At 33.8% G+C, this 26,849-nt stretch overlaps 4 protein-coding genes and 1 pseudogene across 4 annotated transcripts; 2 read left to right on the forward strand and 3 right to left on the reverse strand.

Annotated features, from left to right (window-relative positions):
* Positions 1-509: 509 nt before the first annotated feature.
* On the forward strand, positions 510-2,341 carry LOC132062057 (uncharacterized; annotated as a pseudogene).
* Positions 2,342-3,789: 1,448 nt separating this feature from the next.
* On the forward strand, positions 3,790-4,473 carry LOC132062058 (uncharacterized). Its single transcript, XM_059454708.1, has one exon. The coding sequence runs from the start codon at positions 3,790-3,792 to the stop codon at positions 4,471-4,473; it is 684 nt and encodes a 227-aa protein (XP_059310691.1).
* Positions 4,474-6,720: 2,247 nt separating this feature from the next.
* LOC132062624 (BON1-associated protein 2-like) lies at positions 6,721-7,569 on the reverse strand. Its single transcript, XM_059455158.1, has one exon. It carries the CDS (start codon positions 7,443-7,445, stop codon positions 6,873-6,875), a length of 573 nt encoding a protein of 190 aa, XP_059311141.1. The 5' UTR covers positions 7,446-7,569; the 3' UTR covers positions 6,721-6,872.
* A 9,738-nt stretch (positions 7,570-17,307) lies between these two features.
* Positions 17,308-18,116, reverse strand: LOC132062625 (BON1-associated protein 2-like). The gene has a single exon (XM_059455159.1). The coding sequence runs from the start codon at positions 18,022-18,024 to the stop codon at positions 17,446-17,448; it is 579 nt and encodes a 192-aa protein (XP_059311142.1). The 5' UTR covers positions 18,025-18,116; the 3' UTR covers positions 17,308-17,445.
* A 7,598-nt stretch (positions 18,117-25,714) lies between these two features.
* Positions 25,715-26,608, reverse strand: LOC132062059 (uncharacterized). Its single transcript, XM_059454709.1, has 2 exons — positions 26,414-26,608; positions 25,715-26,329 (listed from the first exon to the last, which is right to left on the reverse strand). Exons 1-2 carry the CDS (start codon positions 26,606-26,608, stop codon positions 25,715-25,717), a joined length of 810 nt encoding a protein of 269 aa, XP_059310692.1.
* Positions 26,609-26,849: the final 241 nt, after the last annotated feature.

Raw genomic sequence — 26,849 nt, forward strand, 5'->3', positions numbered from 1 at the left:
ATAAAGATTTGGGTGACCTGAGGGCCACCATCAATCAGATGAAGACAAGGGAAAAAGAGCATGAACTAGGAAGATCTGGGTCATTATCAGCTGACAAAAATGATCCTATCGAAATTCTACCTGAAGTTCGAACCAAAGAAAATCATAATGGTCATGCACACGATAGTAGTTTCTTTACTAGATATTCTAGATTGGAATTTCCCAAGTTTTCTGGTCATGACTTGAGGACCTGGTTATATAAAGTTGATCAATTCTTTGCCATGGATGAGGTTCTATTTGAGCAAAGAGTCAAGGTTCCATCAATTCATTTAAAAGGAGAAGCAATTACTTGGCATAGGTCTTACATGAGGTCCATAAATTCTGTGTTAGACCCTACTTGGACTGAGTATGTGTTAGCCTTGAATGAAAGATTTGGGGAAGCATTTGAGGACCATATGGAATCTATGAAAAACTTGACCTAAACTGGTAGTGTTAAGGAGTACCAGGCTGAGTTTGATAGGTTGCTTACCATGGTGAATCTATATAGTGAAAACGCTATTAGTTGGTTCTTAGGTGGACTTAAGCCTGAGTTGAATAAGGCTGTTAAGATCCAAGCACCAAGGACATTAATGCAGTCTTATAAGCTAGCTAGATTGCAGGAGGAAGTTTTTGAAGCACAAGCATTGTCTTGGGGTATCAAACCTAATAACAGGAACCAGAATCCCATTTTGCCAACCCCTCAGATGCTTAGATACCAAACTTACCAGGAACCAAATTTACCTAATTCTTCTTTTAAGAAACTTTCTGAACCCTCAACCAATTCTTCTTTCAAGAAACCTTTTGAATCCTCAAACAACAAACCTAACAGGTTCTCTAATGTTAACACTGGAAGGAGATTGTTGACAGCTGCTGGGATGGATGAGAAAAGAGATAAGGGGTTGTGTTTTCTCTGTGATGAGAAGTATGAACGTGGGCATGTTTTTAAGGCCAAGAAACAATTATTCTTGGTAGAAGTTTATGAAGAAGGAGGGGCTCAAGGTGAAGTATTAGAAGAGGAAGACATGATCCAACTTCCTGAGGACAACGGACACAATGATGAATGCATGACTATTTCATTACAAGCCTTCACTGGTGTGACTGGATATCAAACTATTAGAGTGACAGGGTATCATGAGAAGAAACCCTTACAAGTGTTGATTGATACAGGCGGCACACACAACTTCATTGATGAAGAGGTGCCAAGGAAATTGGGGTGCAAGTTCATCCCCATTAGTGAACAATCTGTGAGTGTAGCTGATGGGAGAAAAGTTCACACTGCTGCAGTTTGTAAAAATCTGCAATGGCTGCTACATGGAACCACATTTTCTTCTGATTTCCTCCTCTTACCCTTGGGAAATATTGATATAGTATTGGGTGTACAATGGCTGAATACCTTAGGCAGAATTCTGTTTGATTTTCAAAATAGAACTATTGAGTTTGTTCATCAAGGCAAGAAACATGTCTTGAGAGGAGCAACTACACAACTCAAAACTGCTAAAGCTAGAGCACTGAACAAAAAGACTACTGACCAAGCTAAAGTCTTCATGATGACCTTAATATCAGCTACAGATTCAACAATACACTGTAACAACATTCAAGTTGCTCAAGGTACTGAAGTTCCTTCTGTTTTAGTCCCCTTATTGGATCAGTACAAGTGCATTTTTGAAGTCCCAATTACCTTGCCCCCACATAGAGGACCCTTTGATCATAGAGTACTTCTTATTGATTCATCTGTTCCTATTAGTAAGAGATCATATAGATACCCTGGGGTTAAGAAGGATATCATGGAGAAGTTAGTGCAAGAAATGTTGGATCAAGGAGTAATTCAGCATAGTACTAGTCCATATGCCTCTCCAGTTGTGTTGGTGGGAAAAAAAGATAGGAGTTGGAGACTTTGTGTTGATTATAGAGAGTTGAATCACATGACTGTGAAGGACAAGTTTCCTATTCCAATAATAGAAGACTTGTTGGATGAGCTTGGGGGTGCTGTGGTATTCTCTAAGATTGATCTTAGAGTTGGTTACCATCAGTTAAGAATGGATGAGGCTGACAAATATAAGACTGCATTCAAAACTGCGAGGGGCACTATGAATTCCTTGTTATGCCATTTGGTTTGACAAATGCCCCCTCATCCTTTCAGAGTCTCATGAATTATGTGTTTAAACCTCTTCTTAGAAAATCAGTATTGGTCTTTTTTGATGACATACTGATTTATAGCAAGGATTTCCCCACTCACTTGGTACATTTAGAGGCTGTGTTTGTTCTTATGCAGATATATTAGTTATATGCCAAGGGCTCTAAATGTGCTTTTGGGGGTACCTAAGGTTGAATATTTGGGTCATTTCATAAGTGCTAAAGGTGTGGCTACTGACCCAAAGAAAATATCTGTTGTACAAGCTTGGTTGATGCCTACAAATCTGAAACAACTAAGAGGATTTCTGGGCTTAGCAGGGTATTATAGAAGGTTCATTAAAGGGTTTGGTTCTATTGCTAAACCCCTGAATGAACTGCTGAAGAAAGAGAAGTTTAAATGGACTGAGGAAGCTACAATAGCATTTAACAAACTTAAGGAGGCACTGGTTACTGCTCCAGTTCTGGCAATGCCAGAATATGACAAATTATTCATCATTGAAACTGATGCTAGTGGGTTGGGTATTGGTGCTGTCCTGATGCAGCAAGGACATCCACTTGCCTATATCAGCAAGTCCTTAGCTCCCAAACACCAGGCAATGTGTGTTTATGATAGAGAATTATTGGCACTCATTTTTGCTATCACTAAATGGTCACATTATTTGTTGGGAAGGCACTTTGTTGTGAGAACTGACCAGAAGGCTTTGAAGCATCTACTTGAGCAAAACATTCATAAAGAATTTCAAGTGGCTGGTATCTCTAAACTCATGGCCTTTGACTTCTCCATTGAATACAAGAAGGGTAATGATAACAAAGCTGCAGATGCTTTGTCTAGGAACCATGGTGCTGAACTATTAGCACTTTCTCTTTTGCAACCTCATGATGCCTTATTGGAGCAGATCAAGCAATCTTGGAATACTGATCCCATACTTCAGACCTTGATCACCAGATTGCAAGTACAACTATACAAGTTTTACACTTGGATTAATTCATAATCGAGGTGGAAGGGCAGATTGGTTGTTGGAGCAGATGTGCAATTGAGACATTCTCTTATTCAGTTGTGGCACTCAACACCTCAAGCTGGTCACTCAGGTATGGCTTCTACCATTAAGAGATTACAGTCTCTTTTCCATTGGAAATTTATGGCTTAAGATATCAGAGATTTTATTGCCAAGTGTGATGTGTGTCAAAGGCATAAATATGATGTCTCTGCCTATCCTGGTCTCATCCAACCCCTCCCTATTCCTGATGGTTTATGGACAGATATTAGTCATGATTTCATTGAAGGACTTCCTAAATCTAAGAACAAGGATGTTGTTCTGGTTGTAGTGGATAGATTGAGTAAATATGGGCACTTTATTGGCCTCCAACATCCTTATACAGCTCAGACTGTAGCTCAGTTCTTCATGGACAATATCTTTAAGTTGCATGGCATGCCATCTACCATAATTAGTGATGCAGATCCTGTTTTCTTGAGTTCCTTTTGGAAAGCATTGTTTACTATTCAAGGGGTACAACTTCACAAGTCTACTGCTTACCATCCTCAAACAGATGGTCAAACGTTTTTTGAACGAACTTTAGAGACATATCTCGGTGTTTCTCGTCGTAGATAATCCCCAAGGTTGGGCTACTTACTTACCAATGGCTGAATGGTGGTACAATGCCACCTATCACTCTGCCATTAAGTGCACTCCTTATGAGGTGCTCTATGGTCAAAAGTTTCCTATCCATCTTCCTTATTTGGCTGGAGAGTCTCAGAATGAAATGGTTGATAGATCCTTGGAGGCTAGAGAAGCAATCATTGAGTTGCTCAAATTTCACCTCTCCATAGCTCAACAAAGAATGAGAGATATGGCCAACAAGCACAGATCTGATAGAAGTTTTGCTAAAGGGGATTGGGTCTATCTCAAGTTGCAGCCCTACAAACAGGTATCTGTGGTGACAAGACCATTCAATAAGCTAGCAGCTAAGTATTTTAGGCCCTATGTGGTTCTTGCTAAGGTTGGTGCAGTTGCTTACAAGCTCCTCCTACCTGCTGATGTGCTCATCCACCCCACCTTTCATGTTTCTCAATTGAAGAGGTGCCTTGAGGTTCCATCTGTTATTTCTTATCCTCCAGTGCTGCACTTATCTAGTCCCTATTGTCCATTGCCAGAGGCTGTTTTGGAGAGAAGAATGGTTAAAAGGGGTAATAGAGTTGTTTGCCAGATTCTGGTCAAGTGGTTAGGCATTGATGCTGGCCAATCCACTTGGGAATTCCTCACTGAGATGCAGCACAGATTTCCAGATTTTCAGACACAACTTTCTTCAGATTTCCATCCTTGAGGACAACGATGTTTTTCAACCAGGGGGTATTGATGCAAGTTACAACAAGGAAGAATTCCAGCTGTATGTTAGCTGCCAGCTGCATGTTAGTTGTATTGTAGTTAGTTACAGAAGTTAGTTTTATTGTAGTTAGTTACAGAAGTTACACAATTCCAGCTGACAGTTAGTTGATGTAGTTAGTGGATTGAATTGGCTTCATTGTTGTCAATTAGATATAAGTGCAAGTTATAATATGGATTACTACTCATGTTAAAAAATATAGTTACTCTTCTCTATCTTAATTATCTCTTCAATCATCTCTCTTCTCGGATTAAATTCCCTGATTGCATTACAGTTCTTCGAGTTTACCTCCTAGAATCTGTTTCTTTTCGATTGATCTTGCAATTGTGCATCATTCCCATAGCCGCTGCCGCCGTCAAATAACCAGCGGCCCAACCGCGGTTTGAGGCGGAGCATTCTTAACCTTAACGGAGAAATTAATTATCCCATTCTTAACCGTATCTGATTTTATTTTTCAAAGGAACTATTGATTTTTTTTTTTTTTTTAAAGAAAAAAAGATAATTGACTAACTAAAAAACCTTGATGCCGTGGTTATGTCCAATATTTATGTTAGTATAATCTTCTTATTAGTGTATGATTGAAGAATCGACTTTTTCCAATTGCAAGTATTTATATTTTCAATTCCACTAATTTAAGTAACTTTTGTATGCATAATGAAAATTTAATATTTCTTCCTCAACTAAATTTAAAAGATTAGTCTTCTTTAAACTCATTAATTTCATACGAATGAGTTCACTAGTTTATAATCTAGAAATACACTATGGGGTGGGATGGGGTCAGCAGGGGGGTTTTAAAGTAACGAGGAGTGGAATGATCAAGGAGACAATAAATTTGAAATGTCACTTATACAACTTGTTTTTCCACTGTAATAGAGTGAAACTTGTTTTTCTAAAAAAATATTTTTTTGTTAAAACATTTTGGTCAACCAGAACATGAAATATTGTTCCTCCATACCAAACACACCATGGATCATGGCATATTGCTTTCGAATGAGACGTACGTCATATTCTTACGTTGCTTTATACGTGTTCAAGCGAACATATTTAATTACTTGTCTTCTAACTCCTTTTGTTCTATTTTTTCCCACCTAGTTCCATTTTGTTCTATTGTCTCTATTAATGAGACTTCGTTAAAAAAATAAAATGGGTAAAGCTCTGGTCAAGAATATAATGATTTTTTTTTGGACATATGATTATATCCAATCACATATAACCAGCCTTCAGGCTTTTCCCAACTTCCGAAAACATTTCCAAAACTTGTGTCAGTTGTTTGTTGGTTCGGCAGCCAAAGAAGCTCGTGAGAATTGGGCTAGAAACTGATGATGTTTGAAATAACATTCTAACCAAACACTCACCAATTTCAAATAGTTGCAAACTGAAGTTCTTGGAAAGATTGGCTTCATAAAAAACTAAAATAAAAAAGAAGGATTTAATTTATGTTTACCGGCATTGGTAAATAAAATTTATTCACTCAGTATTTTTTAATTTGTTGTGGTAGGATACGGATACTGTCTTATCCTTTTAATTAAGGTGCTTTTGATTTGTGAACAAGTTATATTGGAAGTATAACATACGGATTATAATTCAGAATTCAAGAATATAAGATTATTTAGTGTGTATATTTTTATTGATAAATGTTTGGTTTATATATATGGATTAAAAATGAGATATACGGGAATATATGTTTGATTTTACACTAGATAAACTTGGATAATTTTGGTTTTGTTAAAAGACTTTGAGAGAAGAGTTTTTGAGAAGGACATCTTTTACATTTTGTTATTTTATCCAGAATTGTTATTCCACATTAAATGTAATACATAAATAATACCACAATTGATATAAATTATATTGCTTACCTCAGAAGCAAAAATTCAACCAAATATGAAATAGAATAATTCCACAACTTAACTTCAGAATATTGTCCTAATTTATTCTTAGCTTGTATTGGACGACCATTAAAAGATTTAAGTTGCTTCTTCCACTTGGCATGAAAGAGGTTACCTATAATTATTTTATACCGGCCCTTGGTTTGTGAAAAAATTATAATTAATTACAATATAAGATTATAATACTAGGATTAAAAAATAAGAAAGTTATTTAGTAGATATATTTTCATTGATAGATATTAGATTTATTAGTCTAAAGCATGAGATATACACACACATCGATCATGTGCTTGGATTAAACTAGAAAAACTTGAATAAACTTGTATTTGTAATCATAACCTTGTTTTCTAAATCAATCTGAATCCTTTCTTGGTAATCAAATTCATCGAAATTCTGTCTGTACAAATTCAATTGAATTTCGATCAACTAAAGCAAATTAAACTAAAGAAAGAATTAAAGTTTTCTCGTCATTGATAAACCTATTAACGAACTCCCAGGATACATAGGAATACCAGTCACAACCCCACAAGAACCGTTCTTGCTTCCCATAGCCACCGGTTCCACCGTCCACTGCCGCGAATAAGCAGCGGCACAACTGGTTGTTCGAGGCGGCGCATTCTTAACCCTAACGGAGAAATTAATTATCCCGTTTTTCTCACCCTTTACATCCCTAAGCCTATAACTCAAAAAGTGCAAATAATCTTCCGGCAAAAATCCACCAATGAAATCAGACGTTGGAACCCTAGCTATTCCAACGGTTTTAATCCCCGAAGAATTCTTGCATTGAACCTCCACTAATAGATGACGTGCATGCATGGGCAAATCAACGATCAATTTTTCATTCCATGCAGGAAAACTTCCGCCTTCTTTATCCATTCTAGTTGTGACGTTGCATGATGAATTATCTGTTTTGATATTTACGAAAGCGTTCTTCTTTACTGGTTGCTTCCGATTCTCGTGAAGATTCTCACCGGATATCACCGTGATTTCTAAAACCCGAGAGAACGATGATGATGATGGCTTCATTGTATTTAGTCAAGAAAATCAAATTATGGATATGAAGTTATGTGAAAATTTGGAGGAAAGAATGAAAGAGGTTATCAAAGTATGGATATGAAGTTATGTAAAAGTTTGGAGGAAAGAATGATAGAGGTTGTGTGCGTATATATAGAGAAGTAGAGGAAGGAGGTTAGAAGGGAGAGAGAAAGAAAGATGTTGCTTCTGTAATGCTTGTCTAGTCTAATACGGTTCAATCTTGACGTACGCGTTTGACGTGGTAAAACTGACCTTTTCCCCCTAATTTTAGTCAACAATAAATGTTCTCCGATTTCGGAAATGAAATACTGGAGGAGAATTGAATAGTTAAATACCCAAAAAGTTTTTTGCCATAAACAGTTTTAGGCAAAGAACAGTAAGGAGACGTGAAATTGACAAGCAAAACAAAGATTGAGCCCGCAAGTGTTCAACAAAATCCAATCAAATACAGGAAAAGTAAATGGGTCCACCGGCGTAGAAAAGCTGACACGTAGTATAATGAATATAGAGAAAATGACACCGTATGTCACTGTTTTAAATTTAGGCACATAATTAGCGTAAATATTAGTATTCCATCGACATGTATAAAGTTTGATGTCGGTTTTTATTATTTGACTAAATATATCATTGAATCTGTTATAGAGAGGCTGGAAAACTATTTTTTTTTTAAAGGGTGGAAAACCCATTTTTTTAAATATAGAAAATTGAAATTTTTATTAAAATTTGGATTTTTAAAATCTGAAAAACTGAATTTTTTAAGTAAAACGTGCAAAACTAATACTCCATAATTTTCTTCTAGATTAAAAAAAAAATAGTTTTCTGGATTTTTTTTTTAAACACGGTTTTTCCACACTTTTTGTAAAATCATTTTTTTTAGATTTTTATAAAAATCCAGTTTTTCAGATTTTGAAAAAAAAAATCCACTTTTTCATATTTTTTTTTAAAGTGTCCTAAAAAAAATCACAAAAATCTAAAAATTTTAGGATAGAAAAAATCAATTGTCCTGATTTAAAAAGAAAAACCATTTTTCCAGATATTTTAATTAAGAAAATCTAGTTTTCTAGTTTTTTTTTTCTTTTCTAAAAAATCAGTTTTCCTGATTCCAAAAAAAAAACCATTTTCCAGATTTACAAAAAAAAAAATAATCAAATTTTTAGTAATAAAATGCCCTGTGTAATTTAAATAATTTTAAAAAAAAAATTTAGTGTTGACCGTTAGTCAAAAAGCATAAATGAGCCAAAAAGTTGAACTGAGAGGTATTTTTAGCAAAATAGATGAATGAAGAATATTTTTAGACCTTTTCTAATAGTTCAGGGCATTTTTGCCCTTTTCTGTTAAACTTTTAGCAAAATATTTGGGAGTTGACTAAAAGTGCACCACTTATGCAAACATAATGGATTATTAATGCTCCATGTAAAGAACATGTATGGTTTTAGGTCCAAACCCAAAGATAATGTACTATTTTGGTCCTTTTCTCTAAAATGCATTCATTGTTATTAATTGAATGTTAAATATGCTTAGTCAGATATCACAAGGATTAAAACCAAAATTTACTATTAATTGAGGGATCAAAAGTGTTATTATCCCTACTTAACTCTTTGCATATATTTCTTAAGATATTTGATAATCTAACCATATAAATGTTGGTCCAATTTATCAATAATCTTTTCTTAACTGCTTCACTTAATTAGTACTCCACCAATGAGAATAGTAAAGGTAGATCTAGAAAAAAGCAATAAACGATTTTTTGTTTTCGTAGAATGTTAAATATTTAATAATAGATTTAATTTCTCAAAATGACTAACATTTGGAACCGAAGTAGTAAATATTTGTTGAAAGGGTATAGACTTCGAGTCATATTGATATGATTAATATTTTTAATATTATGCGCACATCGCGCTACAATGCCATAGTATGGACTAACAAGAAATTGCGAATACATGTGATAAATGCAAATATTATCACATCAGAATGAAAAATTTAAGTTTTATACATCAATAATATAAAGAATATATTTAACAAAATATAAAATTTATAATGTGATGTAGATTGGTAACCTAAATAAATTAGAAATATAATGTGTTGTAGCCAGTTAAACTATATTTTGAATTTTATCGTTACATAGCAAGTGTGAATTAAGCACCTAGTCTATTACTTACAAAAGTTAACTAACATACGAGTAATGATTAGTAACAAAGTAATTAACCTTTAACCTTACTATGTGAATAGGAGAATGACCAACATCTCTGCCGGAGAAGAAGGATTAGTCATACTGTTTTTCTTTCCCTCATATAAGTATATTTTTTTTTCTTGCCCTCATATTTTAAGCTTTATATTTCAATTAACTTACACGTCTTATTAATTAATACTATATAAAATAAGACTAGAATATGTCAACTGTCAGTCTACTGATAATCTAATATTATTATAGATGTCAGCCACAGAAGATTTTCTTTTTATTTGCTGCTATATATTTCTTTTATGGCAGAGCAACGTGATACAAATCTGAAGTCCACTCGGATTATGTTTTTTCTATTTCATCGAGTCCTTTATAATAAAGCTTGAGAAATTTCTGTGAAAATGCTTCCTAACCATAATTAGGTAAAGTAGGGGGGAAAATCAGAATTAGGTACATTAACCTGTTCTCCATGGTTACCATAGAAGCACGATTTGTCATGATTAGGACATACGAATCTATCGGTAACTTAAATATATAATACAAGGGGTTTTAAGTAATATATCACTGTTAGCATAATTTTTAAATATCATTATATGGATGTATTTAGGTAATCTCTTTAAATGTGTGATTTGTAATTGTGAGAATAAGATAATAATGGGCCAAGAAAATTTCTTATGCGGTGGATCGTGTACATATAAATGTTGTACTGCCAATGGAGAGTTCTATGCGTATTCCGTGGTCATAAAAAACAATGTTTTTAAGGCTTGACACTCAAAAAACAAAGAAAAAGATTTGCAGGGTTTGTTGGAAGCAAATTCAGAGTTGAGAATTATCTTTGCTTAATCATTTTTAATGTATGATAATAGTCAATTGGATGATGTCATATTGCTTTCGAAATCATGGCTCATGGGTACGTCATATTCTTATGTTAGCATATGCGTGTCCAAGTGAACGCATGTATCATAGGAGTATTTATTTTGTTCTATTTTTTTCCACCTAATCTTCTGTTCTATAGTCTATATTAATTTTATGCGAATTTGTTAAAAATGGAGTTAAATCTCTGGTCAAGAAGCTGAAAGTCTGAGACAATTTTTTTGAATGGTCATTTCCTTTAATTTTCTCAGAAATGCACTCTGTAAGTCTTGCAAATCATGAGTACAACGAGCTATAGTCAAGATTTAAAACGTACCGTTTAGTTCTATGAAAATTTTAGAACAGAAAACTTAAAATAATACTCCATATAGTAACTCACGTATCCTCGAAATCGCGGATCAAGAAGAGAATATAATGGTGTATTTTATATATATATAATCACAAATTATACATGGAATATTGATTCATCACAAAGATGCATTCCTCGAATAATCAGCCCTGCTTTTCCAACTTCCAAGAAACAGATCCAAAACTTGTCCATTGGTTTTGCAGGCAAGGAAGCTGAAAATTGATATGACTGATTTTGGAACACACTTTCGAACCAAACACTTGCTAACTCCATATAGTTGTAGAGAAAAGTAATTAGAGACACATGCGGAGCCAGAGTTTGAAGCTTATGTGTCTGAAATCTTACTTATTTTAAGTTAATGGTTTAAATTAATATTTTTACATATCTAATGAATTTCTTTCAAAAATACGGAAGTTGAACCAAAATTACTAAGTTCTGCCGAATTCTTTACGCGCATTCTAACTTGGACCCTGCTTGAAAACATGAGCTTCATAACAATAAAACCTTTAATTTATTTGCATTGACGCCAATGTTTTTTTTAAAAAAACTTATTAGTATTCTAATTTGTTGCGGCAGGTTATCTTTAAGGTGTCAAATTAATCGTGTATCAGAAATCAGATTTGAATTGATGACACAACCCTTTGCTGTACTAATTGAGCTACTTCGGCTAATTCAATATGGTAGGGCAGCCCCGTGCACTAAGCTCCCGCTATGCGCGGGGTCCGGGAAAGGGGAGCTTAATGCACCAGGCTGCCCTACTATATTGGATTAGCCAAAGTTGCTCAATTAGTATTCTTATTTTATTAAAGAACTGAGGTCTACAACAATTAAAAGAACGCACGTAGATTTTTTTTTTCTCTTTCAAAATCGGAGAATTTATTTTCGATCTTCTAAAAGATAACTTTATAAATTTCAGTATGAATTACGATATTGATTGAGAACCATTTAACTAGGAATTCATTGTTAAAAAAATGTTCATTTTTATGTGTATTATATATATCACAAGGCTTGTGATATTTATTTATGTGAAAAGGTACAAATATACCCCTTAATTTTCTGATTTAGAGCAGATTTTTTTATTTTTATTATTAAGTATCAACTTTTCATTAATTACCAAGTTAATATTTACAGAACAACTTATCAACTCAATCGGTTAAACTAATGGGGAACTCCCAATTGACAAGGCTAAACTACAACTGCTACTACAGAAAACAATAAGAAATAATTCTAGTCTAATACTACATAAACTTCAGGAGAATGGACTAGTCTCCTCAAAATTAAAAACTGAGTAGTCTAGTCTTTATAGGAATCAAAGCTCGAAAATTGCAAATACATGCTATCTCCTTGGCTATAGGCTCCCGATGAGTGACCTTCTTCTAAAAAATTCGAGTGTTTCTTTCCCTCCATATTGCCCAAATGAACTTAGCATACACCATCTTAAATTCTTAATGATGAGGGCCTGTTTAGTTTTTCCTCTGTGGAACTGAAGTACATTCTGATATTGCTGCAACCAGTTGAAAGTTGCAGGCCATTGGAGCTGTAACCACAGAAGTAAACGAGCCTACGATTCCTTCTCAATGTTGCAGTAAAAAAACAAATGATCCCTTGTTTCATTCTTTAGTAGGCAATTAACAACTTTGGATCAACCTGAATACCTCACTTAATGAGCCTGTCACTTGTGGATGGTCTATATTGGACCTGAAGCCACAGTAAGAAAATGGGTCTGGCTACATTATGAAACATGTTGTCACACAAACTGTCTAAATATACCTTTTTTATTGACGGAATTGTATTTTTTTTAAAATTAAAGCCATTGTAGGGTATATTTGCACCTTCTCACACATGAATATTTTCGTGTAACAATTAATTTGGATTTATTGCTTTGATGATCAAATTTTTTTTTACGCTCATCTTCTTATTAAATCAATCATAGATGACCCAAACTATTTTTATGCAGATGCAAAAAATTAATTGCATTTGGTCGTTTATGATTATTGAGAATAATAAAGAATCTTGAGATTTTGATTGTCTTTTAAAATTTATGGTCTGAAATATGTTAGACATTTTTTTGGTTGTAAACATAAGCTAAATGCTTTTTAAAAAACCCGTTAGCGAAAAGGGTATATTTGCACTATTTGTGTAAGGGCGGGAGTATATTTGCACCATTTTGTAACGGCAAGGTATATATACACCACTTTTTTAACGGGATATATCTATGTCTAAATCGCAAAGTTGATGAGTATGTTTGCACCTTTGCCCTAATTAGTATTCCACTGATGCGAAATAGTGAAGGTAGATCTAGAAAAAAGTAATATATAAATGATTATTTTTTCCCTAAAATATTAAATATTCTAAAATAGATTTAATTTTTTAAAATAACTGGCATTTGGAACCGAAGTAATAAATATTTGTTGAAAGGGTATATAATTCCAATCATACTGATATGATTAATACTCAATGCACATCGCACAACAATGCCGAAGTATGGACTAGCAAGAAATTTTGAATAAATGTGATAAATGCAAATACACATCAGAATTAAAAATTTAGGTTTTATACATCAATAATATGAAGAATATACTTAACAAAAAAGTTAAGTGATGTAGATTGGTAACCTAAGTAAATAAGAAATGTGTTGTAGCCAGTTAAACTATAATTTGAATTTTGATCGTTACATTGCAAGTCTGAATTAAGCACCTAGTTTATTACTTACAAAGTTTATCAACGTACCACGAGTATTTGTTACTAACAAAGTAATTAACCTTAAGATGTTAATAAGAATATGACTTTCCCTCATATTTTAAGCTTCATATTAATTAACTTGCACGTCTTATTAATTAAACTATATAATAATATAATATAAGACCAGAATATCTCAGCTGTCAGTCTACGGATAATCTGATATTTTTATAGATGTTAACCACAAAAGACTTTCTTTTTATTTGCTACTATTTCTTTTTGCGGAAGAGCAACGTGAAACAAATCTCAAGTCCAGTCGGATTATGGTATTTATTTCATTGAGTCCTTTATAATAAAGCTTGAGAAATTTCTGTGAAAATGCTTCTTAACCATAATTAGGTAAAGTAGGGGAAAAACCCCATAATCAGCTACATTAACCTTTTCTCCATGGTTACCATAGAAGCACGATTTGTCATGATTGCAAGTGTATCAGACACTTAAAGATAATATAAGGTTTAAGTAATATATCATTGTCACCATAACTTTTTTAATACAATCATATCAGGATGAATTTAGATAAAGGCGTGATTTGTAATTATAAAAATAAGATAATTACGGACTAAGAAGATAAAGGTGATCTAATGGTATAAAAATTCTTTATGCGGTATATTGTGTATATATAAATTTAGCTGCCAATGGAAAGCTTTATATAATTTGCCGTGTAGGCCGGAATATTTGGGTCATTTCATAAATGCTAAAGGTGTGGCTACTGACCCAAAGAAAATATCTACTGTACAAGCTTGGTTGATGCCTACAAATCAAAACAACTAAGAGGATTTACGGCTTAGCGAGGTATTATAGAAGGTTCATTAAAGGGTTTGGTTCTATTGCTAAACCCCTGAATGAACTGCTGAAGAAAGAGAAGTTTAAACGGACTGAGGAAGCTACAATAGCATTTAACAAACTTAAGGAGGCACTAGTTACTGCTCCAGTTCTGGCAATGCCATATTATGATAAATTATTCATCATTGAAACTGATGCTAGTGGGTTGGGTATTGGTGCTGTCTTGATGCAGCAAGGGCATCCACTTGCCTATATCAGCAAGTCCTTAGCTCCCAAACACCAGGCAATGTGTGTTTATGATAGAGAATTATTGGCACTCATTTTTGCTGTCACTAAATGGTCACATTATTTGTTGGGAAGGCACTTTGTTGAGAACCACTGTATGCCTTGAAGCATCTACTTGAGCAAAACATTCATAAAGAATTTCAAGTGGGTATCTCTAAACTCATGGCCTTTGACTTCTCCATTGAATACAAGAAGGGTAATGATAATAAAGCTGCAGATGCTTTGTCTAGGAACCATGGTGCTGAACTATTAGCACTTTCTCTTTACAACCTCATGATGCCTTATTGGAGCAGATCAAGCAATCTTGGAATACTGATCCCGTACTTCAGACCTTGATCACCAGATTGCAAGTACAACCATACAAGTTTTACACATGGATTAATTCACAATTGAGGTGGAAGGGCAGATTAGTTGTTGAAGCAGATGTGCAATTGAGACATTCTCTTATTCAGTTGTGGCACTCAACACCTCAAGGTGGTCACTCAGGTATGGCTTCTACCATTAAGATATTACAGTCTCTTTTCCATTGGAAATTTATGGCGCAGTATATCAGAGATTTTATTAGCAAGTGTGATATGTGTCGAAGGCATAAATATGATGCCTCTGCCTATCCTGGTCTCATCCAACCCCTCCCTATTCCTAATGGAGTATGGACAGTCATTAGTCTTGATTTCATAGAAGGACTTCCCAAATCTAAGAACAAGGACGTTGTTCTGGTTGTAGTGTATAGATTGAGCAACTATGGGCACTTTATTAGCCTCCAGCATCCTTATACAGCTCAGACTGTAGCTCAGTCCTTCATGGACAATATCTTTAAGTTGCATGGCATGCCATCTACCATAATTAGTGAGAGAGATCCTGTTTTCTTGAGTTCCTTTTGGTAAGCATTATTTACTGTTCAAGGGGTGCAACTTCACAAGTCTAATGCTTACCATCCTCAAACAGATGGTCAAACAGAAATTTTGAACGTAACTTTAGAGACATGTCTCGTGTGTTTCTCGCACGTAGATAATCCCCAATTTGGGCTACTTACTTACCAATGGCCGAATGGTGGTACAATACCACCTATCACTCTGCCATTAAGTGCACTCCTTATGAGGTGCTCTATGGTCAAAAGCCTCCTATCCATCTTCCTTATTTGGCTGGAGAGTCTCAGAATGAAATGGTTGATAGATCCTTGGAGGCTAGAGAAGCAATCATTGAGTTGCTCAAATTTCACCTCTCCATAGCTCAACAAAGAATGAGAGATATGGCCAACAAACACAGATCTGATAGAAGTTTTACTGAAGGGGATTGGGTCTATCTCAAGTTGCAACCCTACAAACAGGTATCTGTGGCGACAAGACCATTCAATAAGCTAGCAGCTAAGTATTTTAGGCCCTATATGGTTCTTGCTAAGGTTGGTGCAGTTGCTTACAAGCTCTCCTACCTGCTGATGTGCTCATCCACCCCACCTTTCATGTTTCTCAATTGAAGAGTGCCTAAGGTTCCATCCGTTATTTCTCATCCTCCAAAGGTCCGCACTTATCTAGTCCCTATTGTCCATTGCGGAGGTCGTTTGGAGAGAAGAATGGTTAAAAGGGGTAATAGAGTTGTTTGCCGCATTCTAGTCAAGTGGTTGGGCATTGATCTTTGGCCAATCCACTTGGGAATTCCTCACCGAGATGCAAAGACAAATTTCCGCATTTTCGACACAACTTTCTTCAGATTTCCATCCTTGAGGACAAGGATGTTTTTCAACCAGGGGGTATTGATGCAAGTTACAAGAAGGAAGAATTCCAACTGTATGTTAGCTGTATTGTAGTTAGTTACAGAAGTTAGTTAGCCTTCCAGAAGTTAGTTATGAGCTGACAGTTAGTTGATGTAGTTAGTGGATTGAATTGGCTTCATTGTTGTCAATTAGATATAAGTACAAGTTGTAATATGGATTCCTACTCATGTTAAGAGATATAGTTACTCTTCTCTATCTCAATTATCTCTTCAATCATCTCTTTTCTCGGATTAAATTCCCTGATTGCATTACAATTCTTTTACCTCCTAGAATCTGTTTCTTTTCGATTGATCTTGCAATTGTGCATCATTCCCATAGCCATCGTCGCCGTCAAATAACCAGCAGCCCAACCGGCGGTTTGAGGCGGAGCATTCTTAACCCTAACGGAGAAATTAATTATCCCATTCTTAACCCTTTCTGATTTTATTTTTCAGAGGTACTATTGATTTTTTTGTTTTTTTAAAGAAAAAAAGATAATTAACTAACCAAAAAACCTTGATGCCGTGGTTATGTCCAATATTTATGTTAGTATAATCTTCTTGTTAGTGTATGATTGAAGATTTGACTTTTTCCAAGTGCAAGTATTTATATTTTCAATTCCACTAATTTAAGTAACTTTTATATGCATAATGAAAATTTAATATTTCTTCCTCAACTAAATTTAAAAGACTAGTCTTCTTTAAACTCATTAATTTCACACGAATGAGTTCACTAGTTTATATATAATCTAGAAACACACTATGTGGTGGGATGGGGTCAGAAGGGGGGTTTCAAAGTAGCAAGGAGTGGAATGATCAAGGAGACAATAAACTTGAAATGTCACTTATAAAACTTGTTTTTCCTACTTAATAGAGTGAAACTTATTTTTCTAAAAAAATATTTTTTTTAAAAACATTTTGGTCAACCAGGACATGAAATATTGTTCCTCCATACCAAACACACCATTGAAATTCTGTCTGTACAAATTCAATTGAATTTCGATCAACTAAAGCAAATTAAACTAAAAAAAGAATTAAAGTTTTCTCGTCATTGATAAACCTATTAACGAACTCCCAGGATACATAGGAATACCAGTCACAACCCCACAAGAACCGTTCTTGCTTCCCATAGCCACCGGTTCCACCGTCCACTGCCGCGAATAAGCAGCGGCACAACTGGTTGTTCGAGGCGGCGCATTCTTAACCCTAACGGAGAAATTAATTATCCCGTTTTTCTCACCCTTTACATCCCTAAGCCTATAACTCAAAAAGTGCAAATAATCTTCAGGTAAAAATCCACCAATAAAATCCGACGTTGGAACCCTAGCAATACCAACGGTTTTGATCCCCGAAGAATTCTTGCATTGAACTTCCACCGTTAGATGACGTGCATGCATGGGCAAATCAACGATCAATTTTTCATTCCATGCAGGAAAACTTCCGCCTTCTTTATCCATTCTAGTTGTTTGGACGTTGCATGATGAATTATCTGTTTTGATATTTACGAAAGCGTTCTTCTTTACTGGTTGCTTCCGATTCTCGTGAAGATTCTCACCGGATATCACTGTGATTTCTAAAACCCGAGAGAACGATGATGATGATGATGGCTTCATTGTATTTAGTCAAGAAAATCAAATTATGGATATGAAGTTATGTAAAAATTTGGAGGAAAGAATGATAGAGGTTGTGTGCGCATATATAGAGAAGTTAAGGAAGGAGGATAGAAGGAAGAGAGAACGAAAGATGTTGCTTCTGTAATGCTTGTCTAGTCTAATACGGTTCAATCTTTGACGTACGCGTTTGACGTGGTAAAACTGACCATTTCCCACTAATTTAGGTCAACAATAACTGTTCACAGATTTCGACGGGAAAATAATGGAGTACCTCATTGGGATAATCGACATGCATAAAGTTTGATGTCGGTTTTTATTATTTGACTAAATATAATTATTGAATCTTCAATCAATAAAGTGGTGTACTTTTAAAGTTTTAATCCTTCTATATGTGACTTTTCACAAATTAATTTACTAAATTATCTGTTGTTAGTACATTATTTAATTTCACATGAGTAATGTTAAATTTATACTGTTAATATATATTTGAAGGTAATAAATAGTCTAACTATAAGGTATTTCGTACATAAAGGGATAATACATACATTGTTACTCGTTGAAGGTTAAATGTGCTTAGTCAGATATCAAGATCAAAATTAAATACATCAAGCGTGCTATATATTGTCCCTACTTCATTTCTTGCATATTTCTTAAGATTTGATAATCTAACCCATAAATATTGGTCCAATTTATCAATTATCTTTCCTTAAATGCTTCACTCTTTTTTTTTTTAAAAATAAAAATAAATGCTTCACTTAATTAGTAGGGAAAAGGTGCAAATATACCTCTTAACTTTGCGATTTAGAGCATATATACTCCCGTTATAAAAGTGGTGTAAATATACCCCTGCAGTTACAAAATGGTGCAAATATACTCTTTTTGTTGACATAATTTTTTTTAAATTATTTAGTTTATTTTTTAATTAAAAAAATACCACGTCGCTTTAAAAAAAAGTCTACCCATTTTTTTGAGTAGACATATTTTTCTAAAGACACATGATATTTTTTTTTTCTAGTGGGTCGGGTCTGGTTTGTTTAAAAAAATGGGTAGACTAATTTTTTTTTTTAATGCTAGGGGGATATTTTTTTTAAACGAACTAGACTCTACCAACCAGAAAAATATTTATCATGTGGCGTTAGAAAAATATGTCTATTAAAAAAATGGGTAGTATTTTTTTATTTTTAAAGCCACATGACATTGTTTTTAATTAAAAAATAAGCTAAATAATTAAAAAAAAAATCCCGTTAGCGAAAAGAATATATTTGCACTATTTGTGTAAGGGCAGGGATATATTTGTACCATTTTGTAACGGTAAGGGTATATATAAACCACTTTTTTAACGGAGGTATATCTGCTCTAAATCGCAAAGTTGAAGGGTATATTTGCACCTTTGCCCTTATTAGTATTCCCCTGATGGGAAATAGTTAAGGTAGATCTAGAAAAAAGTAATATATAAATGATTATTTTTCCCTAAAATATTAAATATTCTAAAATAGATTTCATTTTTTAAAATAACTGGCATTTGGAACCGAAGTAATAAATATTTTTTGAAAGGGTATAGAATTCGAATCATACTGATATGATTAATATTAGGGCAAAGGTGCAAATATACCCTCAACTTTGTGATTTAGAGAAGATATATCCCTCGTTACAAAAGTGGTGTACATATACCCCTGCCATTACAAAATGATGCAAATACACCTCTGCCGTTACAAAATGATGCAAATATACCCTTTTCGCTGGCGGGATATTTAAAAAAAATCATTTAGGTTATTTTTTAATTTAAAAAAATGTCACATGACTTTAAAAAAAAAAAAAAAGGTCTACCCATTTTTTTTTTTTTGAGTAGACATACTTTTCTAAAGCCACATAGAATTTTTTTCTGGGTCGGATCCGGTCGCTTAAAAAAATGGGCGATCGATTTTTTTAAAGTCACGGAGATATTTCTTTAAACGAACTAGACCCAACACACGAGAAAAAAAATTACCATGTGGCTTTAGAAAAACATTTCTGCTCAAAAAAAAAAAATATAGGTAGACTTTTTTTAAAGTCACGTCATATTTTTTTCATTAAAAAAATAACCTAAATGATTTTTTTTTTTTAAATCTCGTCAGCGAAAGGGTATATTTGCACCATTTTGTAACGGCAGGGTTATATTTGCACCATTTTGTAACGGCAGGGGTATATTTGCACCATTTTGTAACGGTAAGGGTATATATACACCACTTTTGTAACGAGGGATATATCTGCTCTAAATGACAAAGTTGAGGGGTATATTTGCATCTTTGCCCTTAATATTATTTGCACATCGCACTACAATGCCGAAGTGTGGACTAGCAAGAAATTGTGAATAAATGTGATAAATGCAAATTGTTAGGATCAGGAGTCTGAGATAATGCAGAATTAGACAAAGCAGCCAATTAAAGACAATAACAAAGATAATAGGAGACAAAGATTTAACGTGGTTCGGTCAACTTGACCTACATCCACAATCAAAAGAGGAGCAAATTTACTAACACCAACAAATATAAAATAGAGTACTAAACAACAAAAGAGAGTACAAAATTAAAGTAATTAAATACTCTAATATCCCAAAACCCCCAAGAGAATAACCTCACAAGATCACTCCAATAAAGGGTTCACACAAGTGTTTCCCAACACAACTCCCTTACAAATATTCTCTACAGAAGAACACAAACTCAACTAAGTTCTTCTCAAATTGGTGTGTTTTCAAATGGAGAGAAATGCCCTCCTTTTATAGGGGCCAAACTTGGATGAAAGCTGTGGAAAAAGAAAATGAGAAATGATCAAAAATTCATCATCCACATAAAGCAAACTTTGGCCCCAAACATAATATTTAAAATAAGGCCATATTACACAAATACACATCAGAATTAAAAATTTAGGTTCTATACATCAATAATATAAAGAATATACTTAACAAAAAAGTTACGTAATGTAGATTGGTAACCTAAATAAATAAGAAATGTATTGTAGCCAGTTAAACTATAATTTGAATTTTGATCGTTACTTTGCAAATCTGAATTAAGCACCTAGTTTATTACTTACGAATTTAACCAACGTACTACGAGTATTTGTTACTAACAAAGTAATTAACCTTAAGGTGTTAATAAGAATATTACTTTCCCTCATATTTTAATCTTCATATTAATTAACTTACACGTCTTATTAATTAAACTATATAATAATATAATATAAGACTAGAATATCTCAACTGTCAGTCTACTGATAATCTAATATTATTATAGATGTTAACCACAAAAGAGTTTCTTTTTATTTGCTGCTATATTTCTTTTATGGCAGAGCAACGTGATACAAATCTGAAGTCCACTCGGATTATGATATTTATTTCATCAAGTCCTTTATAATAAAGCTTGAGAAATTTCTGTGAAAATGCTTCCTATCCATAATTAGGTAAAGTAGGGGGAAAAATCAGAATTAGGTACATTAACCTGTTCTCCATGGTTACCATAGAAGCACGATTTGTCATGATTACGACTTACGAGTATATCGGTAACTTAAATATAATATAAGGGGTTTTAAGTAATATATCACTGTTAGCATAATTTTTTATATGGATATATTTAGGTAAGTCTCTTTAAATGTGTGATTTGTAATTGTGAGAATAAGATAATAATGGGCCAAGAAAATTTCTTATGCGGTGGATCGTGTACATATAAATGTTGTACTGCCAATGGAGAGTTCTATGCGTATTCCGTGGTCATAAAAAACAATGTTTTTTAAGGCTTGACACTCAAAAATCAAAGAAAAAGATTTGCAGGGTTTGTTGGAAACACATTCAGAGTTGAGAATTATCTTTGGTTAATCTTTTTTAATATATGATAATAGTCTAATTGGATCATGTCATATTGCTTTCGAAATCATGGGTACGTCATATTCTTATGATAGCATATGCGTGTCCAACCGAACGCATGTATCATAGGAGTATTTATTTTGTTCTATTTTTTTCCACCTAATCTTCTGTTCGATAGTCTCTATTAATTTTATGCGACTTAGTTAAAAATGGAATTAAATCTCTGGTCAAGAAGCTGAGAGTCTGAGACAATTTTTTTGAATGGTCATTTCCTTTAATTTTCACAGAAATGCACTCTGTAAGTCTTGTAAATGAGTGCAACGAGCTAGAGTCAAGGTTTAAAACGTACTGCTTAGTTCTATGAAAATTTTAGAACAGGAAACTTAAAGTAATATACTCCTAGTAACTCACGTATCCTCGAAATCGCGGAACAAGAAGAGAATATAATGATGTATTTTAGATATGAACGCTGCTAATAATTAAGAAAACAAAAATGGATTGTATACAACAAAAAGGAGGGAAAATATCAACATTAATTATTTTACGGGAAAAGATGTATGTGTGCATCTTTTGGATTGAGAACCTCCATGTACTGGAAAAAAGTAAAATTGAATTGATGAGAGAGACATTTTGTACTAAAATGAAATTTGGAGGGAAGGGTAGCAATGTCATTAACATAGCATAAATGACCGTGCTAACACAGTTTGGGTCATTATGGCCAAACTTAGTGCGGCAGAAATACCTTATTGTTTAGGTATATGATTATATCGAATCACAAATTATACATTGAAAAGTTGATTCATCACAAAGATGCATTCTTCGAATAACCAGCCTTTAGGCCTTTTCAACTTCCAAAAAACAGATCCAAAACTTGTGCGTTGCTTTTGCAGCCAAGGAAGCTGAAAATTGATATGACTGATTTTGGAACAAACTTTCGAACCAAATACTTGCCAACTCCAAATAGTTGTAAAGAAAAGTAATTAGAGATAGATGTGGAGCCAGGATTTGAAATTTATGCGTTCGGAATCTTACTTATTTTAAGTTAATGGTTTAAATTAATATTTTAACATATTTAATGAATTTCTTACAAAAATACAGAAGTTGAACCAAAATTACTAAATTCGGCCCAATTTTTTACGCGTATTCTAACTTGGCCCTGCTTGAAAACATGAGCTTCATAACAATACAACCTTTAATTTATTTGCATTGACGCCATTGTTTTTTTTAAAAAAAAAAAAAAACTTATTAGTATTCTAATTTGTTGCGGCAGGTTATCTTTAAGGCGTCAAATTAATCGTTATCAGAAATCAGATTTGAACTGATGGCACAGTCCTTTGCGTTACTAATTGAGCTACTTCAGCTAATCCAATATGATAGGGCAGCCCGGTGCACTAAGCTCCCATTATGCGCGGGGTTCGAGAAAGGGGAGCTTAATGCATTGGGCTGTCCTACTATATTGGATTAGCCAAAGTAGCTCAATTAGTATTCTTATTTTATTACAAAACTGAGGTCTACAATAATTAAAAGAACAAACATAGAATTTTTTATTTTTTTTCAAAATCGGAGAATTTATTCGATCTTTAAAAAGATAACTTTATAAATTTCAGTATGAAACGATATTGATTGAGAACCACTTAACCAGGGATTCATTGTTAAAAAATGTTGATTTTTATGTGTATTGTATATATCACAAGACTTGTGATATTTATCTATGGGAAAAGGTACAAATATACCCCTTAATTTTCTGATTTAGAGTAGATATATCTTCTCTTTTTTTTTTTTTTTTTTTAAGTGTCAACTTTTCATTAATTACCAAGGTAATCCAATATTTACAAAACAACTTATCAACTCAATTTGTTAAACTAATGAGGAACTCCCAATTGAGTACTCTAACGCAAAACTACAACTGCTACTGCTGAAAACAATAAGAAATAATTCTAATCTAATACTCCCTCCGGATCAAAAAAAGAGTCCACTTAGCCTTTTTTTCTTGAATAAAAAAAAGAGTCTACTTAGCAAATCAAGAAAGAATTAATCTTGCTTTTCCATATTTGCCCTTATTAAGTGTTATATGATCAAATTCAATGCCTATTTAATTAGGGGTAATTTAGTCAAATTATTTATTTTTGTCTAGAAGTTAGTATTTTCTTAAGGGGTGTTCAAATGGCTAAGTGAACTCTTTTTTTTATCCGGAGGGAGTACTACATAAACTTCAAGAGAATGGACTAGTCTCAAAATTAACAACTAAGTAGTCTAGTCTTTATAGGAATCAAAGCTTGAACATTGCACATACATGCTATCTCCTTGGCTATAGGATCCCAATGAGTGACCTTCTTCTCAAAAATTCGAGTGTTTCTTTCCCTCCATATTTCCCAAATGAACTTAGCATACACCATCTTAATGATGAGGGCCTGTTTAGTTTTCCCTCTGCAGAACTGAAGTACATTCTGATATTGCTGCAACTAGTTGAAAGTTGCAGGCCATTGGAGCTGTAACCACAGGAGTAAACGAGGCTACGATTCCTTCTCAAAGTTGCAGTAAAAAAAAAAAAAAAAATGATCCCTTGTTTCATTCTTTAGTAGGCAGTTAACAACTTTGGATCAACCTGAATATCTCACTTAATGAGCCTGTCACTTGTGGATAGTCTATCTTGGACCTAAAGCCATAGTAAGAAAATGGGTCTGGCTACGTTATGAAACATGTTGTCACACAAACGGTATAAATATACCTTTTTATTGACCGAATTGTTTTTTGTTTAAATTAAAGCCACTGTAGGGTATATTTGGACCTTCTCACACAAGAATATTTTCTGCCTTTTAACGATTAATTTGGATTTATTGCTTTTATGATCAAATTTCTTTTTACGCTCATCTTCTTATTAAATCAAACATAGATGCCCAAAACTATTTTTATGCAGATGCAAAAAATAAATTGCATTTGGTCATTTATGATTATCAAGAATAATAAGGAATCTTGAGATTTTGATTGTCTTTTAAAATTTATGGTCTAAAATATGTTAGACATTTTTTTTTGGTTGTAAACATAAGCTAAATGCTTTTTAAAAATTCTGTTAGTGAAAGGAGTATATTTGCACTATTTGTGTAAGGGCAGAGACATATTTGCATCATTTTGTAACGGCAAGGGTATATATACACTACTTTTTTAACGGGGGTATATTTGCTCTAAATCGCAAAGTTAAGGGCTATATTTGCACCTTTGCCCTAATTAGTATTCCACTGATGGGAAATAGTGAAGGTAGATCTAGAAAAAAGTAATATTTAAATGATTATTTTTTCCCCTAAAATATTAAATATTCTAAAATAGATTTAATTTTTTAAAATAACTGGCGTTTGGAACCGAAGTAATAAATATTTGTTGAAAGGGTATAGAATTCGAATCATACTGATATGATTAATATTATCTGCACATCGCACTACAATGCCGAAGTATGGACTAGCATGAAATTGTGAATTAATGTGATAAATGCAAATACACATCAGAATTAAAATTTTAGGTTTTATACATCAATAATATAAAGAATAGACGTAACAAAAAAAATTACGTGATGTAGATTGGTAATCTAAATAAATAAGAAACGTGTTGTAGCCAGTTAAACTATAATTTGAATTTTGATCGTTACATTGCAAGTCTGAATTAAGCACCTAGTTTATTACTTACAAAATTAACCAACGTACTACGATTTTTTTTTTTTGGTAAATAAAAGGATTTTGTTACCAATATGAGACTTACAAAGCAAAAAAGAAGCTGGATTTACAATAGAACCATACCAGCCTCTGTCCATATGTCTACATTACCTCTAAACAGCCAAACAAACACCTATACATTTGACTAGTATTACACAGGGTAAAAGTTCATGGCTCTCAGTCTTCGCTCAATCCCAGCTCGTACATTTCCTCTATAACAGACCTCCTGAATGACTGTCTTGATCACTTGTTTAGCAGTCCTGGTTTTGGCTTGAAAAATTCTGTAGTTCCTTTCTTTCCATATATGATATATGCAACCTGCAGCAACCATTCTAAATATTTCAGCCTCCCCTGATTTCCTAGTGTTTCTTGATATCCATGCCAGTTCCACTTCCCAGTCTTGGGGTGCTTTGTTTATCCCTTGCCAAGCTAACAGTTGAGTCCACACGTAGTTAGAGAAGGGACACATAAAGTATAGATGTCTAATTGACTCATGAGCATTATTGCATAGTGGGTAGTCAAGTATATTTGCGATTCCCCATTTGGCAAGTCTGTCTCTGGTATATAATCTTCCCATAGCAGCTACTCGGAATGTGAATATCCATTTGGGCACACCATAGTTGTTGCAAATCATCTTTCTCCAAGGGACTTTGGGGTATATAGGTTGTAGTGTTCTGTAGAAGCATTGAATTGAGAATTTAGGCATATGAAGGTAATCTGCATATGTATACCCTGCCTTTTCAAAGTACTTCTTGCTCTTCAGTATCTTGACAAGCACCCACGATGCTTGTTTAGGTAGCACTTACCAGATGACGTGATTTTTGATGTAATAACTATGTACCCATCTAACCCATAGTTTGTCCTTTTTATGGCTCAGATTCCATAGAAGTTTTGAAATTGCTGCTCTATTCCACTCCAAAATATCAGTAAAGTTTAGCCCCCCTGCTGCCTTTGGTTTGCATAATTGTTCCCAGGATATGAGAGCTTTCTTTGCTTTGTCAGTGCTTCTAGTCCATAGATACCCCTTTAATAGTAAATTGACCATTTCTAATATTTTTTTTGGTAGAATAAAGATCTGTGACCAGAAAGTTTGTATAGCAGTAAGGACACTTTTGATCAGTTGTACTCTCCCAGTATAGGAGAGTAATCTAGCAGACCAGGAGGTGAGTCTGCTCAGCATCTTATCTAGTAGAGGTTGGCACTGTGCTATGGACATTCTCTTGGTACTGAGGGGTACTCCTAAGTACCTGAAAGGCATTTCCCCTTTTGTGAAACCCAGTATGTTT

Source organism: Lycium ferocissimum, chromosome 7 (assembly GCF_029784015.1).
Source record: "Lycium ferocissimum isolate CSIRO_LF1 chromosome 7, AGI_CSIRO_Lferr_CH_V1, whole genome shotgun sequence".
NCBI lineage: Eukaryota > Viridiplantae > Streptophyta > Magnoliopsida > Solanales > Solanaceae > Lycium > Lycium ferocissimum.